This window comes from Betta splendens, chromosome 22 (genome assembly GCF_900634795.4).
Source record: "Betta splendens chromosome 22, fBetSpl5.4, whole genome shotgun sequence".
NCBI classification, from domain to species: Eukaryota; Metazoa; Chordata; class Actinopteri; order Anabantiformes; family Osphronemidae; genus Betta; species Betta splendens.
The window spans coordinates 15288480-15304762 of NC_040900.2; the positions used below are offsets into that span (position 1 = coordinate 15288480).

General features: G+C 50.1%; 1 protein-coding gene across 2 annotated transcripts in view; it reads right to left on the reverse strand.

The window, feature by feature from the left end:
* Nucleotides 1–16283, reverse strand: part of LOC114848125 (peroxidasin) — a 64065-nt gene that overhangs the window by 15073 nt on the left and 32709 nt on the right. For both annotated transcript variants that reach the window (XM_029138350.3, XM_029138349.3), the window contains one exon: nucleotides 15551–15708. In XM_029138350.3, the coding sequence (XP_028994183.1) occupies nucleotides 15551–15708 (158 nt within the window). The remainder of the gene's footprint in view (nucleotides 1–15550; nucleotides 15709–16283) is intronic.

Consider the following 16283-nt stretch of genomic DNA (forward strand, 5'->3'; position numbering starts at 1 on the left):
GTATCGGGTACCCTGTTTTTGACTGCTGATTCCGAGCCTGCCTAATCCCTGCCTGTCTTGTCTGCCCTGGTCTTCTGTTCTGCATGTTACCGACCTTGCCTGCCTGCCTGACCACGATTCCCCGCCTGACGACTTGGTATTGTAAACCTGCCTTTCGTGTATGAACCTTGCCTGTCCCTGACGCTGTCTCTGCCTGACCTCGTTTAAACCCGCATAACCTCTCGTGTATGACTCTGCCTGAACTGATCCCGTAACCTGGAATAAACCATCCTTTTACCACCGTCAAGCTGTGTTACGCTGTGCATTTGGGTCCTCATCCGTGCGTTCGTGACAGAACGATCTGGCCAGACTTGGACCCAGCCAGCGCTCAGTCTCCGTCCAGGTCAGTGACTGTTTTTGTTTCTTGTTTTTTTTTGGCTGCGAATATCATTCACCCGCGGGGAGAATGGAGTTTACATGCGCCGAGCTACCCAGCGACCTACGCAATTATTTTAAGATCCTCGCGGAGAATTACCGAAGGGCGCCCAACCCGGAAATCCAGCGAACCGCCGTGGAGGTGGCGGTGTGGACCTTGGAGGACGAGGACAGCGTGCTAGAACGCCCCAGTGTCCGTCGTCTCTACGAGCGGATGTGCGCGCGACTCGGAGAGTTAAACAGCGCGCTCCGCACCACACCAGCCCCCACGCCGTCCGCTCGGATTGCGCCAGCTCTTGTAGCGCCCTCGATGCCCCCGGATTCAGCTGACTCCTCCGCTCCTCCCCCCATACCAGATCAGCCCGCGGTCCCCGCTGCTCAGTTTCCAGCCCAGCCGTGCTCTGCTCGGTTTCCAGCCCAGCCGAGCCCCGCTCGGTGTCCAGCCCCAGTTCAGCCGAGCCTCGCTCGGTGTCCACCCCAGTTCAGTCGTGCTCCGTTCAGGCTCCAGCTCAGCCTTGTCGCATCCAAAGTCCAGCTCAGGCCGGTCACGTTCAGGTTCCAGTCCCGTCGAGTCACGTTCAGGTTCCAGTCCCGTCGAGCCACGTCCAGGTTCCAGCGCAGCCCTGTCATGCTCAAGTTCCAGCCCCAGTCCAGTCGTGCTCTGCTCAGGCTCCAGCCCCAGTCCAGTCGAGCTCCGTTCAGGCTCTAGTCCCAGTCCAGTCGAGCTCCGTTCAGGCGCTAGCCCCAGTCGAGTCGAGCTCTGTTCCGGCGCTAGCCCCAGTCGAGTTGAGCTCCGTTCAGGCGATAGCCCCAGTCCAGTCGAGCTCCGTTCAGGCGCTAGCCCCAGTGCAGTCGAGTCACGCTCAGGCCCCAGTCCAGTCGAGTCACGCTCAGGTCCCAGTCCAGTCGAGTCCCGTCCAGGTCCCAGTCCAGTCGAGTCCTGTTCAGGTCCCAGTCCAGTCGAGCCACGCTCAGGTCTTGTTCCAGCCAGAGGGCACCACCCGTCGAACAAGTGCTATGCACACCCGATCAGGCCCGACGTCTACTCTGTCGAGCGCGGCAGCTGCAAGCAGCCATACCGGCTCCAGAGTAGATGCCGTCTCAGTCCCTGCCGGCTCCAGTGAGGAGCCAGAGAGCAACACTGCCGGCTCCAGTGAGGAGCCAGAGAGCAGCACTGCCGGCTCCAGTGAGGAGCCAGAGAGCAGCACTGCCGGCTCCAGTGAGGAGCCAGAGAGGCTCCGGTAAGGACGCTGTTGCTGTTCCTCTCGGCTCCGGTAAGGACGCCGTTCCTGTTCCTGTCGGCCCTGTAGAGGTCGTTCCTGTCGGCCATGTAGAGGTCGTTCTAGCCCCCGTTCCTGTCGGCCACGTAGAGGTCGTTCTAGCCCCCGTTCCTGTCGGCCACGTAGAGGTCGTTCTAGCCCCCGTTCCTGTCGGCCACGTAGAGGTTGTTCTAGCCCCCGTTCCTGTCAGTCTCGGAGTGGCAGTTCCCGCCGACCTCCAGGAGGAGCTGGAGTTGCTGCCGCGGTTCCCGCCGACCTCCAGTAGTTCTGTCAAATTAAAAATATATCCTGTATATACACACATGTACACTGAGGTGTTGGGTAATTCCACCATGGATTGACCGGATATTACACAAGGTAAAAGTTTGCCCAAACATTTGGATGGTGACTACAGTATAAGGTGACAATTGTAGCAACAATTACAATAACAGTGATTTACTAGGAGCAGCTTGGGTTGTAAAGTCTTACAGCAGCATTGACCTACGGTGTCGCTCCTTCAGACACTTAGGATGTATCAGTCTGTCACTAAAGGAGCTGCATAGTGATGACACCGTTTCATGGTGGGCATCGTTCTCCATCATGGATGATATCTTAGCTACCTCCTGCACTGAATCAAGAGGCCGCCCCAGAACGCAGCTGGCCTTCCTGACCAGCTTCTCCAGTCGCTTCCTGTTTGCTGCTGACCAGCTTCTCCAGTCGCTTCCTGACCAGCTTCTCCAGTTGCCTCCTGACCAGCTTCTCCAGTCGCCTCCTGACCAGCTTCTCCAGTCGCCTCCTGACCAGCTTCTCCAGTCGCCTCCTGACCAGCTTCTCCAGTCGCTTCCTGTCTGCTGCTGAGATGCTGCTGACCAGCTTCTCCAGTCGCCTCCTGACCAGCTTCTCCAGTCGCCTCCTGACCAGCTTCTCCAGTCGCTTCCTGACCAGCTTCTCCAGTCACTCCTGTCTGCTGCTGAGATGCTGCTGCACCAGAGTCATAGACGGTCTTTAGGAGTGGTCCCTGGACTCCAAAAGACCTCAGTCTCCTTAACAGATAGAGTCTGCTCTGTCCTTTTTTTTATACAGTGCGTCTGTATTGTGTGCCCGCAAAAGTCTACCACCAACTCCTTGGTTTTCCCTGCATTAATCTGGAGGTAGATCTGCTGGCACCAGTCCACAAAGTTCTGAATCAGTTCTCTGTACTCTCTGTCATTGTCATCTGTAATCAAGCCGACAATGGCAGAGTCATCTGATAACTTCTGCAGGTGACAGGATGCTGAGCTGGACATGAAGTCTGCGGTGTAGACAGTGGACAGAAACGGAGCCAGAACTGTTCTCTGTGGGGCTCTTGTATTGCAGACGAGCATGTCAGACTCACAGTGGCGAACCCTCACATAATGCAGTTGGTTCGAGAGGTAGTCCAGCATCCATGCAGACAGATGCTGGTCCACCCCCATGTGCACCAACTTGTCCCTCAGCAGCAACGGTTGGATAGGGTTGAAAGCACTGGAGAAGTCAAAGAACATGATATTCGCAGAGCTCCCAGCCCGGTCCAGATGTAACAGAGCTCTGTTCAGGAGGAAGATGACAGCATCATCAACTCCGACACTGGGTTGGTAGGCGAACTGCACCAGGTCCATTGACTGGCTCACCATAGGACAAAGATGGGCGAGCACCAGCCTCTCCACCGTCTTCATCAGTTGAGAGGTCAGCGCCACCGGTCTGTAGTCCTTGAGGTCAGTCAGCCGAGATGTCTTAGGTACCGGTACCACGAAGGAAGTCTTCCCTGCCAGTGTGCAGGGGCGGACCTGGGTAGACCTGGGTGCCCTGTGTCCGGGCGGGTTCCTCTGGGGGTGTCTGTCTGTGTCCGTAGGTGTGTCTCTCCCCTGGGACTCTGTCCCTGCTCGGGATAGGGCGATGCCTGCCCTAGCAGTCCGATACCCTCTGGTAACTGCTCGGGTATGCCGCGGGGGGCAATGTGCTTTCGTAGAGTATGTGTGTAGTTTTGAGTGGAGCACGGGCGAGCATTTGAGAGAATGTGGAGGTGTGACAGAGCGGTGAGGGTGGTTCTGGCTGCACTGCTCGTGGTGCCTGGACAATGGTACTGCGATCCCTAGGTCCTGTTCATTTGTTGCTGTTGGAAGGGTTGCGGGGGTGGGATAGGAAATTCCCTTATTAGTCCCACAGTGGGAGCTGCCACTCGGGGAGCTAGCGCAAAGGTGATCTACCCTCCCCATGAATGAGAATAAACGAACGGTATAAATATGAGAGTGCATACAGTATGTTCACGAATGATTGAGTAGTTGTTTGTGGGAGAGTTTGTGGTAGTGTGTGTTGATGTGTGTGCCTGTGTGAGTGTATATGCGTGTAATGCGACTGATGTGTGGGGGGATCTGTTTCCCGCTCAGGGTGGATAAGCTGCCTGGCTGGTCTTTTCTGCCGACCTTCACCAACTGCCGGCCTTGTGTTTTGCCAATGGGTTAGGCCCCACTCCGCTTGTGTGGGGGCTGCGCTGGTGGGCTCCCTATGTACCGTGGGTCCTCAGGCTCCGCTCTCTCGGGCTGCCTCTCCTCCTGAGGGTAGTGTTTGCCCCTGGTTCTCATGGGGCGGACAGCGTTGACCCACAGTGGTCCACTCTGACCTCGGGTGCTGTCTCTGTGGCTGCTGCAGCTCTGCCTGGGGGGTTTTGTGTAGGCGGCTTGGATTGCACCTTGTGTGTGTCTTTGGGCTCCCTGGCTACTGGGTTCCTTCCCTCCACTCGTTTGGCTGGGTGTAGTGACCGAGCTACTCCCATCACCCTGGTTTTCACAAGTGGCATTGTTCATGCACCAACGCCTGTCTCACCCTTTGGGTGAACAATGTTAAGCTACAGCTCTTACTAACCTTGTAGTGGGACACTCAACACCTGAGCTGATAAAAGGCTTTCTAACCTTAGCTGTAAGTATTACTGGTACTTATCACTATCAATATCAATAATGTGTGATTATGGTACTTGTGATGTTGATTATTTATAATAATGTGTATGTTTATTATACATGTATATATGCATGTTTGTATGAGTGTGTGCACACTATTATTAGCATTAATATTAATTTCACAGGTAAACCACAATACAGCAGTTGTTTAGTTATGAATGTGTCAGCCTAAGGTACATCCCTACTTACTTATTTTTCCTATTGTTTGCTTAATTGATTTTCCTGGTTTCGGCAGCTGGTGGCACATCCCTTCCTCCCCGCACACACAAGCACAAACTCAACTTGTCCACCAACACAGCGACATCACACATATTTAGGATGGACAAAATAAAACAAAAAACAAACCATTAATCAAGAAGAGAATATCCATCCTCTATTCTGCTTAATCTGGTACGTGGGGTCGCAGGGGGGACTGGAGCCTATCCCTGCTGGCTATGGGCGATAGGCGCCAGTCCATCGCAGGGCAACACACCTTCTCGCTGTGAGGCAACAGTGCTACCCACTGCACCACCGTACAGTGGGTAGCACTGTACGGTGTATACAGTGTATATACCACAAATATTTTTTGTGGTATATATTTATATATATATACACTCTATTCTCACCCTCCGCGGGTGGTCTCATCCACTTTCCAAGCTCGGGTCCTCTACCAGAGGCCAGGGAGCTTGAGGGTTCTGCGCAGTATCCTTGCTGTTCCTAGGACTGCACTTTTCTGGACTGAGATTTCGGATGTTTTTCCAGGGATCTGTCGTAGCCACTCCTCCAGTTTGGGGGTCACAGCCCCTAGTGCTCCGATCACCACAGGCACCACTGTGGCCTTCACCTTCCAAGCCTTCTCCAGTTCTTCTCTGAGCCCTTGGTATTTCTCTAGTTTCTCATGTTCCTTTTTCCTGATGTTGCCATCGCTTGGTATTGCCACATCCACCACTACGGCTTTCCTCTGCTCTTTATCCACCACCACAATGTCTGGTTGGTTCGCCATTACCATTCTGTCAGTCTGGATCTGGAAGTCCCACAGGATCTTGGCTCGCTCGTTCTCTACCACCTTGGGAGGTGTTTCCCACTTTGACCTTGGGGTTTCCAGTCCATACTCCGCGCAGATGTTCCTGTATACTATGCCAGCCACTTGGTTATGGCGTTCCATGTATGCTTTGCCTGCCAGCATCTTACACCCTGCAGTTATGTGCTGGACCGTCTCTGGGGCCTCTTTGCACAGTCTACACCTTGGGTCTTGTCTGGTGTGGTAGATCTGGGCCTCTATGGCTCTGGTGCTCAGGGCCTGCTCCTGTGCAGCCAGGATGAGTGCCTCTGTGCTGTCCTTCAGCCCAGCCCTTTCAAGCCATTGATAGGATTTGTTGAGATCAGCCACTTCAGTTATGTTCCGGTGGTACATCCCGTGCAAGGGCTTGTCCTCCCATGATGGTCCCTCTTCCAGCATCTCATCCTCTGTTCTCCACTGCCTGAGACATTCACTCAGCACGTCATCTGTCGGGGCCTTATCCTTGATGTACTTATGGATCTTGGATGTTTCATCCTGGATAGTGGCTCTCACGCTCACTAGTCCTCGGCCTCCTTCCTTCCGGCTCGCGTACAGTCTCAGGGTGCTGGATTTGGGGTGGAACCCTCCATGCATGGTGAGGAGCTTTCGTGTCTTAACATCTGTGGTCTGTATCTCTTCCTTTGGCCACCTTATTATTCCAGCAGGGTATCTGATCACTGGCAGAGCGTAGCTGTTTATTGCCCGGGATTTGTTCTTGCCATTGAGCTGGCTTCTTAGGACTTGCCTTACTCGTTGGAGGTATTTGGCTGTTGCCGCATTCCTTGTTGCCTGTTCAAGGTTGCCGTTTGCCTGTGGTATTCCAAGGTACTTGTAATTGTCCTCAATGTCTGCTATTGTTCCTTCTGGGAGTGAGACCCCTTCTGTGTGGATTACCTTGCCTCTCTTTGTCACCATCCTCCCACATTTCTCGAGTCCGAATGACATCCCGATGTCCGAGCTGTAGATCCTGGTGGTGTGGATCAGCGAGTCGATGTCTCGCTCACTCTTGGCGTACAGCTTGATGTCATCCATGTAGAGGAGGTGACTTATGGTGGCCCCGTTCCGGAGTCGGTATCCACAGCCAGTCTTGTTTATTATTTGGCTGAGGGGGTTTAGACCTATGCAGAACAGCAGTGGGGACAGTGCATCTCCTTGGTATATGCCACATTTGATGGATACTTGGGCAAGTGGCTTCCCATTGGCTTCAAGGGTGGTTCTCCACAACCTCATCGAGTTTGCAATGAAGGCCCTTAGAGTTCTGTTGATGTTGTACAGCTCCAAGCATTCAGTGATCCATGTGTGTGGCATTGAGTCATAGGCTTTCTTGTAGTCGATCCAGGCTGTGCACAGGTTGGTGTGTCGCATTCTGCAGTCTTGGGCGACTGTTCTGTCTACCAGGAGTTGGTGTTTGGCTCCTCTGGTATCCTTACCAATGCCCTTCTGTGCTTCGCTCATGTATTGGCTCATGTGCCCACTTATCTTAGCTGCGATGATGCCTGACATGAGCTTCCATGTTGTGGAGAGACAGGTTATTGGCCGGTAGTTGGATGGGACTGTGCCCTTTGAGGGATCCTTCATTATCAGGATCGTTCGCCCTTCGGTTAGCCATTCAGGGTGAGTCCCATCCTTTAGCAGCTGGTTCATTTGTGCTGCCAGGCGCTCATGGATTGCAGTGAGCTTCTTTAGCCAGTAGGCATGGATCATGTCAGGGCCAGGTGCTGTCCAGTTTTTCATACCTGAGACTCTTTGTTGGATGTCTGCCACTGTGATAGTCACTGGATTCTGTTCAGGGAGGTTGCTGTGGTCTTCCCTCAGATCCACCAGCCACTGTGCATCACTGTTGTGTGATGCCTCCCTTTCCCATATGCCCTTCCAGTACTGTTCAGTTTCCAGCCTTGGTGGGTCTGCTCTGTTGTTATTACCCTGCCATTGAGAGTACACTTTCGCAGGTTGTGTTGCGAACAGCCGGTTTATTCGTCTGGCTTCGTTATCTCTGGTGTATCTCTTTAGGCGGCTGGCCAAGGCTTGTAGCCTTTGCTTGGCAGTTTCGAGTGCTTCAGGTATGGTCATCTGGCTGTACCGCTTAGGCATTGGTCTTTTCATTGCACCTCTCTGGGCCTCTGTCATTTGGCTCACTTCCCTCCGAGCTGCCTTGATTTTTGCCTCCAACCTTCGTTTCCATGGTGGGTATTGTTTCTCATGGCTCCCATGGTTGCTCTTATAGCCAAGCACATCTAGGATCACTGATGCTGAAGCGTATACCAGCTCATTGGTTTCCGTGATTGTTGTGGTAGGGATCGCTCTCAATGCTGCATTCACATCTTCCATGAGACTTTCTGATGGTACTTCACTTAGCCGTTGTAGTGGGGTTCGGGGTTGCCTGTTCAATCTCGCCATGATCTTATCTTTCAGGTCAGTTGCTGCCTCGCTCAGCGTATCTGTGCTTATTGGGGCTTCGTACCCAATTTCCGGTTGGGGAGATGGTGAAACCTCCCCTCTGACCTGGCGTCCTGGCTCCCCCTTGCCGTAGCATTTGTGTTGTATCTCGTCAATCTCAAGTTGTGATAGCAGTTGCCGTTTGTGGATGTTGGAACACTGTAATGGAAAAATTTTGCCTTGTGCTGTTTCTTATCCAACACACTCGTCATGTGCTGGTTAGGTGCAATACTGAACATTCTTACACAAACAAATAATCTCTTGTGCCCTGACGTACATCAAGTCTAAACATCTGATGCTCCATTTGACTGACTAATAATTTCTGATATATGTTTGTCTTTTACACCCGGACTCTGGCTCCATCCTACGTGACTCCCCACCAGACCCAAGGCTGTTAAAGCAAATGCATCTTGTCTTGGAAGCTCGGTGTTCCTTCCTTTGGATAACAAGACATGACGATGCAGAAGTGAGAAAGCAAACATTCTCACTCACAGCGAGATAAGGTGGCGCAAACAATTCCATTGCTGCAGAGAGACATTCCACCAGAGCCAGAGAAAGGGGTTAAAAGGCAGAAGCAACTTGAGGATCGTGGGCTCTTTGCATCACACCTTCGTGGTGTGTGCACTGATCTCCCCAGCTGGTTTTTGGTTTGTTGATGTGCACGATCAACATCCATGCTTTTTATTTGCTTTCCCCATTATTTTTATTTTCTTTATTATTTCAATAAATTGCACAAAAGGACAACTCTCTCTCATCTACTTCTTTATGGAAAATTTCCACCACAAACACTGAGCTACTAGTTGCTTCGCCGTCAGCCTTGAATGTGGGTTTCTCCGTTCCCATTCACCGCACATTCTTTGCATGTAACCCCTCTGACTAGGGTTACTTGAGTAGTAGCATTCCAACAGTTCTCTGTTCTCGCATCTCAGCCATTTCTTTCTTGTTCCAGTAGCCCACTTCTCGCCAAGGTGCTCTGGTTCCCCAACACCTGACGCAGACCTTGTTAGACCGGGCGACGTCTGAGCCGGTATCTCATGTGGTTCATTGTCTCTCATGATATGAGGTAGGCGGTAGCTTGAAGGGTCTTGCCCAAGGACTGGATGCCTATGCGCCCTAACGGGGATTCGAACCGACCACCCGTATACAAGTCTTGCGACTTTACCGATTGAGCTATCCAGTGAGCATATATATATATATATATATATATATATATATATATATATATATATATATATATATATATATATATATATGCTATATATATATATATATATATGCTATATATATATATATATATATATATATATATATATATATATATATATATATATATATATATATATATATATATATATATATACCACAAATATTTTTATTATAGCTTTCATTTCAATAGCATATCAATGCACAAATGTGTTTGTATGTGTGTGTGACATAAGTCATGTTAAGTTACAGTTACTGTGTACATAACAAAAAGTGTTTGTGGGTTTGAATGCATCTTCAATTGGATTTTATTTAAATTTTGTACAACTAATTCACAAGAAAAGTAACCTTAAGATTTAGAAATTGTGGGGCTGCCTACCCATATGACGAGGAGATAATAAAAACAGCACATCTATTTCTGCTGACAGGCAGAAAACTCTCTGTGAGTTTGTTTTGCCGCCAGTGCAACAATGAACACTTGGTTGTTTACATAGCTATTGAAAACATTGTCTCTATCTCTCTTTCCATTCTTTCTGCTTGCTCCCTCTACCACCAACAGTAAAGCTAACAACACTAACACTAAGAGTAATTTTATTTTTTATGTCAATGACCTCAGGAGAAAATAGCATTTGCCTGGCCTGTTTAAATGATATCAAGCAAGACACTAAAAAAAAACACTATCCTGAAGTAAAATATCTCAATAAAAGGCAAATAAGAACTTGTCATTATTGTTACACCTGTGCAGTTGAAAACAAGATTTCAAAAGATCACTCTATGGCTAGATTTGATCTCATTAAGAGGACCTCTACTTTATCCAAATCCATGTCTTTGTGGCTACTGTATACAGGAAAACAGACTGAAAAGTGTCCCAACCAAACCAAATGACTAAGACTATGAAACTTTGCTAGAGGTACTTGTTTGATTTAATTGGATTGGTGCAATCGTCAATGAATCATCTCTAATGGCATGAAGACCACTACAACTCACCAGTGACTTCCGATCAGTGTTAACGCAAACCTAGTTTGTATAATCTGTGTTATGTTCCTGGTACACACATGGCATTGTTGAGTGGTCAAAAGGACACCGTTCCTGAGACAAAAGCCAACCTCCCCACCGTGACATTACCCAATGGTCATTGTTCAAATAGTAACCCTGTCATAATCCATCAAATAGTGAAGCGAGGAGGAATGCGCTAACCCGTCTAGACGCTCCAAGCCAATGTCGCCGTCGGGCCTCCAGCAACACGCGCCAACTCACCACGCCCACGCAGAGGGAGTCGCCGAGTCGGCTGCTTTAATGTCAGCAGCCCAGCCCATGGAGATGGGACGCCTTCGTCTGACGAACGCGGAGAAGCACCACAGATGAACCTCAGGTCTGTATTCGTATTGTGGCCAACCCGGCCATATTGGTATTTCCTGCTCTGTAAAAGCCAACGCTCATCATTAGCTCGGAGGTTAGTGGTGAGCCAATCCCCTCTATGCAAAGCCTCCGCCCGGCCATTACCCACGTTCTCCGTGGGAACCCAGTCCATTCAGCAGGCAGTTTTAGTGGATTCAGGGGTCGACGCCAGCCTCATGGACGCCAACCTGGTCAAACGCCTGGGTGTGCCCACATTTCCATTGCCTACCTCCTTAGAAGCCCCGGCCTTAGATGGTCACAGATTATGGAAGGTCACGCACAGTACTGCTCCCATTACCATGGTTTTTCCAGACGCTCATTCAGAACAAATTCATTTTCATGTGGTCGAGTTTTCTGCACACCCTGTCGTACCCGGTTACAACTGGTTCAGACTCCACAACCTCAACCTGGATTGGAGGACAGGGAGGTGATAGGATGGGAAGATGAGTGCCAAGATTCATGTTTTTCTCCCAACTCACAGTCGGTACCTAATCCAGATCTAGCCATGCCAGAAGAGGAGATCGACCTCTCGTCTGTCAGGTCATGTTACCACGACCTAGGAAAAATCTTCAGTAAAAGGAGAGCCACCTCCCTTCCTCAGCACCAACCCTACGACTGCTGCATTAATCTACGTGCGGGTACCACACCTCCCAAGGGAAGGTTATTTTCTCTTTCAGGTCCGGAACGAAAAGCCATGTCAGAATACATCGAACAGTCCTTAGCTGCTGGAATTATCTGCCCATCACCTTCACCAGCCGGTGCAGGTTTCTTTTTCGTCTCCAAGAAGGATAGCTCACTCTGTCCTTGCATTGATTGGTTCGCATTAGAGAAGGGGATGTTAAGGCCGAGAAGTGTGAGTTTCACGCCACCACCATCTCTTTTCTTGGGTTCATCAGTACCCCCGAGGGCATCCAGATGGATCCAGCCAAGACGCAGGCCGTCACCAAATGGCCTCAACCTCAGTGCCGACGAGATGTCCAGCAATTCTTAGGCTTCGCCAACTTCTATCGCCGCTTCATTCACAGATTTAGTACCATAGCCTCACCTCTCTGTAACTTAACCTCCTCTAGAGTCTCGTTCCAGTGGTCTCCTGAAGCTGAAACCGGCCTTCCAGTGGCTCAAGACAGCCTTCACCACGGCTCCTGTCCTGCGCATACCTGATCCCAGCCGTCAGTTCGTGGTGGAGGTGGATGCCAAGGTGGGCACTTGCATCCTTGTGCGTTTCTCTCCAGGAAACTATCCCCAGTGGAACGGAATTACAACATTAGGAACAAGGAGCTGCTAGCGGTCAAGGTGGCCTTGGAGGAGTGGCGCCACTGGTTGGAGGGAGCCGAGCAACCATTCCAAGTATTCACAGACCACAAAAATCTTGAGTATATTACTACAGCCAAGCGTCTCAATTCACGTCAAGCCGGTTGGGCCCTGTTCCATTTTCATCTCTCATATCGCCCTGGATCCAGAAACGGCAAACCAGATGCACTATTGAGAGTGCACGAGTCGGAGGAGGTCATGGAACCCACCACCATCCTGCCAGCTTCTTGTCTTGTAGGGGCAGTCACCTGGTCTGTCAAGAGCCGTGTCCAGGAGGCAATTCGAGGTCTTCCGGTGCCTCCTTCCTGCCCACCAAATCGGCTGTTCGTCCCTCCGGAGCTTCGGGGGGAGGTTGTCCACTGGGCCCACACCTCGTCCTTCAGTTGCCACCCTGGGGTCCAGCGGACTGCTTTCGTGATCGGCAGTCGGTTCTGGTGGCCATCCGTCCTCAAAGACCGTGTATGTTGGCGCTTCGGAACGGTGGTGGATGTGCTGCCTTCTTGTAGCGTCCCTGGGTGAGTAGCATGGTTGGTCTGGCCTTGGCCCAGGTGCGCCGGCAGAGTCTCAGCAGGGCATGAGCAGACGGGATGATGATCTCCTTCTCCAACAACGGGAAGAGAGGCACCCTGTATCCGTATGCACACTGGAATGAAGACATGCCGGTGGAGGTGCAAGGTATGTCACCTTCAGGGTGGTAACCAGAGGTAAGGCTTACTTGGGCTCCGAGCAGATCACAAAACTCCTTCCAAAAACGAGACACGAACTGAAGCCCTCGGTCTGAGACAACGTCTTTGGGAAACCCATGCAGCCGGAAGACATGTTCCAGTATTGCCTGGAATGTCTGTTTGGCTGAGGGAAGCTTAGGTAGGGGGACAAAATGGGTTAGTCTGGAGAATCGATCAAAGACTGTGAGGACAACTGTGTTACCCCTGGACAATGGAAGGCCCGTCACGTAGTCCAGGGCAATGTGGGACAAAGGACGATGTGGGACTGGTAGAGGCTGGAGGAACCCCAGAGGTGGCTTGTGCGATGATTCATGGGCAGACCACACAGGGCAGGCAGCCACATACTCCCATACATCTTTGAGGACGGATGGCCACCAGAACCGTCTGCCGATCACGAAAGCAGTCCGCTGGACCCCAGGGTGGCAACTGAAGGACGAGGTGTGGGCCCAGTGGACAACCTCCCCCCGAAGCTCCGGAGGGACGAACAGCCGATTTGGTGGGCAGGAAGGAGGCACCGGAAGACCTCGAATTGCCTCCTGGACACGGCTCTTGACAGACCAGGTGACTGCCCCTACAAGACAAGAAGCTGGCAGGATGGTGGTGGGTTCCATGACCTCCTCCGACTCGTGCACTCTCAATAGTGCATCTGGTTTGCCGTTTCTGGATCCAGGGCGATATGAGAGGTGAAAATGGAACAGGGCCCAACCGGCTTGACGTGAGTTGAGACGCTTGGCTGTAGTAATATAGAGGGGATTGGCTCACCACTAACCTCCGAGCTAATGATGAGCGTTGGCTTTTACAGAGCAGGAAATAGCAATATGGCCAGGTTGGCCACAATACGAATACAGACCTGAGGTTCATCTGTGGTGCTTCTCCGCGTTCGTCAGACGAAGGCGTCCCATCTCCATGGGCTGGGCTGCTGACATTAAAGCAGCCGGCTCGGCGACTCCCTCTGCGTGGGCGTGGTGAGTTGGCGCGTGTTGCTGGAGGCCCGACGGCGACATTGGCTTGGAGCGTCTAGACGGGTTAGCGCATTCCTCCTCGCTTCACTATTTGATGGATTATGACAGGGTTACTATTTGAACAATGACCATTGGGTAATGTCACGGTGGGGAGGTTGGCTTTTGTCTCAGGAACGGTGTCCTTTTGACCACTCAACAATGCCATGTGTGTACCAGGAACATAACACAGATTATACAAACTAGGTTTGCGTTAACACTGATCGGAAGTCACTGGTGAGTTGTAGTGGTCTTCATGCCATTAGAGATGATTCATTGACGATTGCACGAATCCAATTAAATCAAACAAGTACCTCTAGCAAAGTTTCATAGTCTTAGTCATTTGGTTTGGTTGGGACACTTTTCAGTCTGTTTTCCTGTATACAGTAGCCACAAAGACATGGATTTGGATAAAGTAGAGGTCCTCTTAATGAGATCAAATCTAGCCATAGAGTGATCTTTTGAAATCTTGTTTTCAACTGCACAGGTGTAACAAGAATGACAAGTTCTTATTTGCCTTTTATTGAGATATTTTACTTCAGGATAGTGTTTTTTTTAGTGTCTTGCTTGATATCATTTAAACAGGCCAGGCAAATGCTATTTTCTCCTGAGGTCATTGACATAAAAAATAAAATTACTCTTAGTGTTAGTGTTGTTAGCTTTACTGTTGGTGGTAGAGTGGACCCAGCCTTCCGAGAACCATGCACATCCATCCAACCTTCTACGTCAGTCGCCTCAAGCCCTTCCGGTCAAGCCCTCTGGCTCCACCCACTCCGTTACCTCCTCCTCCACGGCTGGTCGACGGCGGTCCTGTATACACTGTCCGCCCCCCTGCTCAACTGCTGCTGCCGAGGTCCGGCCCGGGACATCTTGGACCTGACCCTCATCAGGGACTTTCTTTAAGCCCACCCGGAGCTCCCTGGGCCGTCTAGGAATCCGCCCTAGACGGCCCAGTCATGTCCGGTTTTATTTTGTTACTACTTCCTGTTTAAGTCCATGCCCAGTTAACCCAGCTTCACTTCCGGTCCTTGTTATCATCACCTGCATCTCATCAGCGATTAGTCTTCTAGTATTTAAGCACCACCTCTCACCATACCACCTTGCCAAATTATCTACGTTGTTCCTGACTAGCATTCCACCGTTCATTGTACTCTTGCCTATTGTGCTCGATATTGATTTTGTTACTGACCCTGCCTCTTGCCTAGCCTATGACAGTCCTGTGCCGTAAGTTGACCTTCGCCTGTACTCTGACCTTGCCTCTGCCTGCTCATTGTCGGATTCTGTTTGCTGCAACAATGTGTATGACTTCTGCCTGCCTGACTTTGATTATTAAACTTCTGATCTTAACCGAGCCGACGCTGAGCATTTGGGTCTATCCTCCATTGTCTGTTTGTGACAAACCCCCCTTTATTTATCCCAACCCCTCCTCCATTCCCTTTGGTTCTACTGTAAAACCAAAGAAACACCAACTACTGTAGTTGACAACCAAACAGTTGATGACCCCTAGAAGCAAACACAGAGACACAACACAGCATCCCCCGACACCTACTTTAACTTATCTGTTTTCATTTGGAAAAAAAACCTTCAGGGGTAACCAAGTGCCAGATTCTAACAGGCATCCACACTTTACACATCAGATAATATGCCATTCAAAATTTAGAATACATTCCTTTTCAAAGGGCTGCAGAAATTTTGTCACATTAATGTGATCAGCGAAAAAAGGAACAAAGGTACACATTTTAGACTTTTTTAGACTGTTTAGTAAAAGCACACCATAGTATTTAATCAGCCTCACCGGTGCCATTAGTGTCGACCATAAGACCCTGGTTGACGTGGTTCTGGATGAGCAGGAGAGTCTGCTCAAAGATCTCCCCAGCACGCGCCTGTTCCACTGTGTACGGGTCACGTGGATACCGGAAAAGAGCCAGCAGTTCTCCAGGGGTCCGAGGCTGACTAAGGTTATGAGGGATAAAGCCACAAGACAAAGCTAACCGTCAGACAAAGATTAGGTGGGAGAGAACAAAAATGCATAAAGAGAAGTACAGGAAAGGATAAGGATTTGGAATTTACTCATGGGAGTAAAGAGGGGCGACAGAATGAGGCATAGGAGCCTTCTTATTCTGAAAATTGCATTTCTGTAAGAACATTTTGTTTCACTGTTCTGAAAGTCTTGTGTGTGAGCTCAGTCTCAATGTGAGCTCAGCGAGTTCACATTGAAAAGTCTAAACATCCTGAGTCATTTTACTTGAATAGGATCTTCAGTGAAGAACATTGTAATTCTACCACATTTGATTAAAATAAAATCTTACTGTTGCTGCTTCCTTTACATTATTTCCCTTAGAGAACCATGGGCTGCGGCACTATTAGCCAAAGTGATTTTTAACCATACATCTTTCAAGAACATCTGTTTCTGTTTTGACCACTTTGATTCTGTCCACTGCACATTTCCCTACTAATATCAGGGTTCTGGCATTTATACTGCATAGTCCATGTTGTGCTGCTTTGTTGGACAGTAATATATACTAATT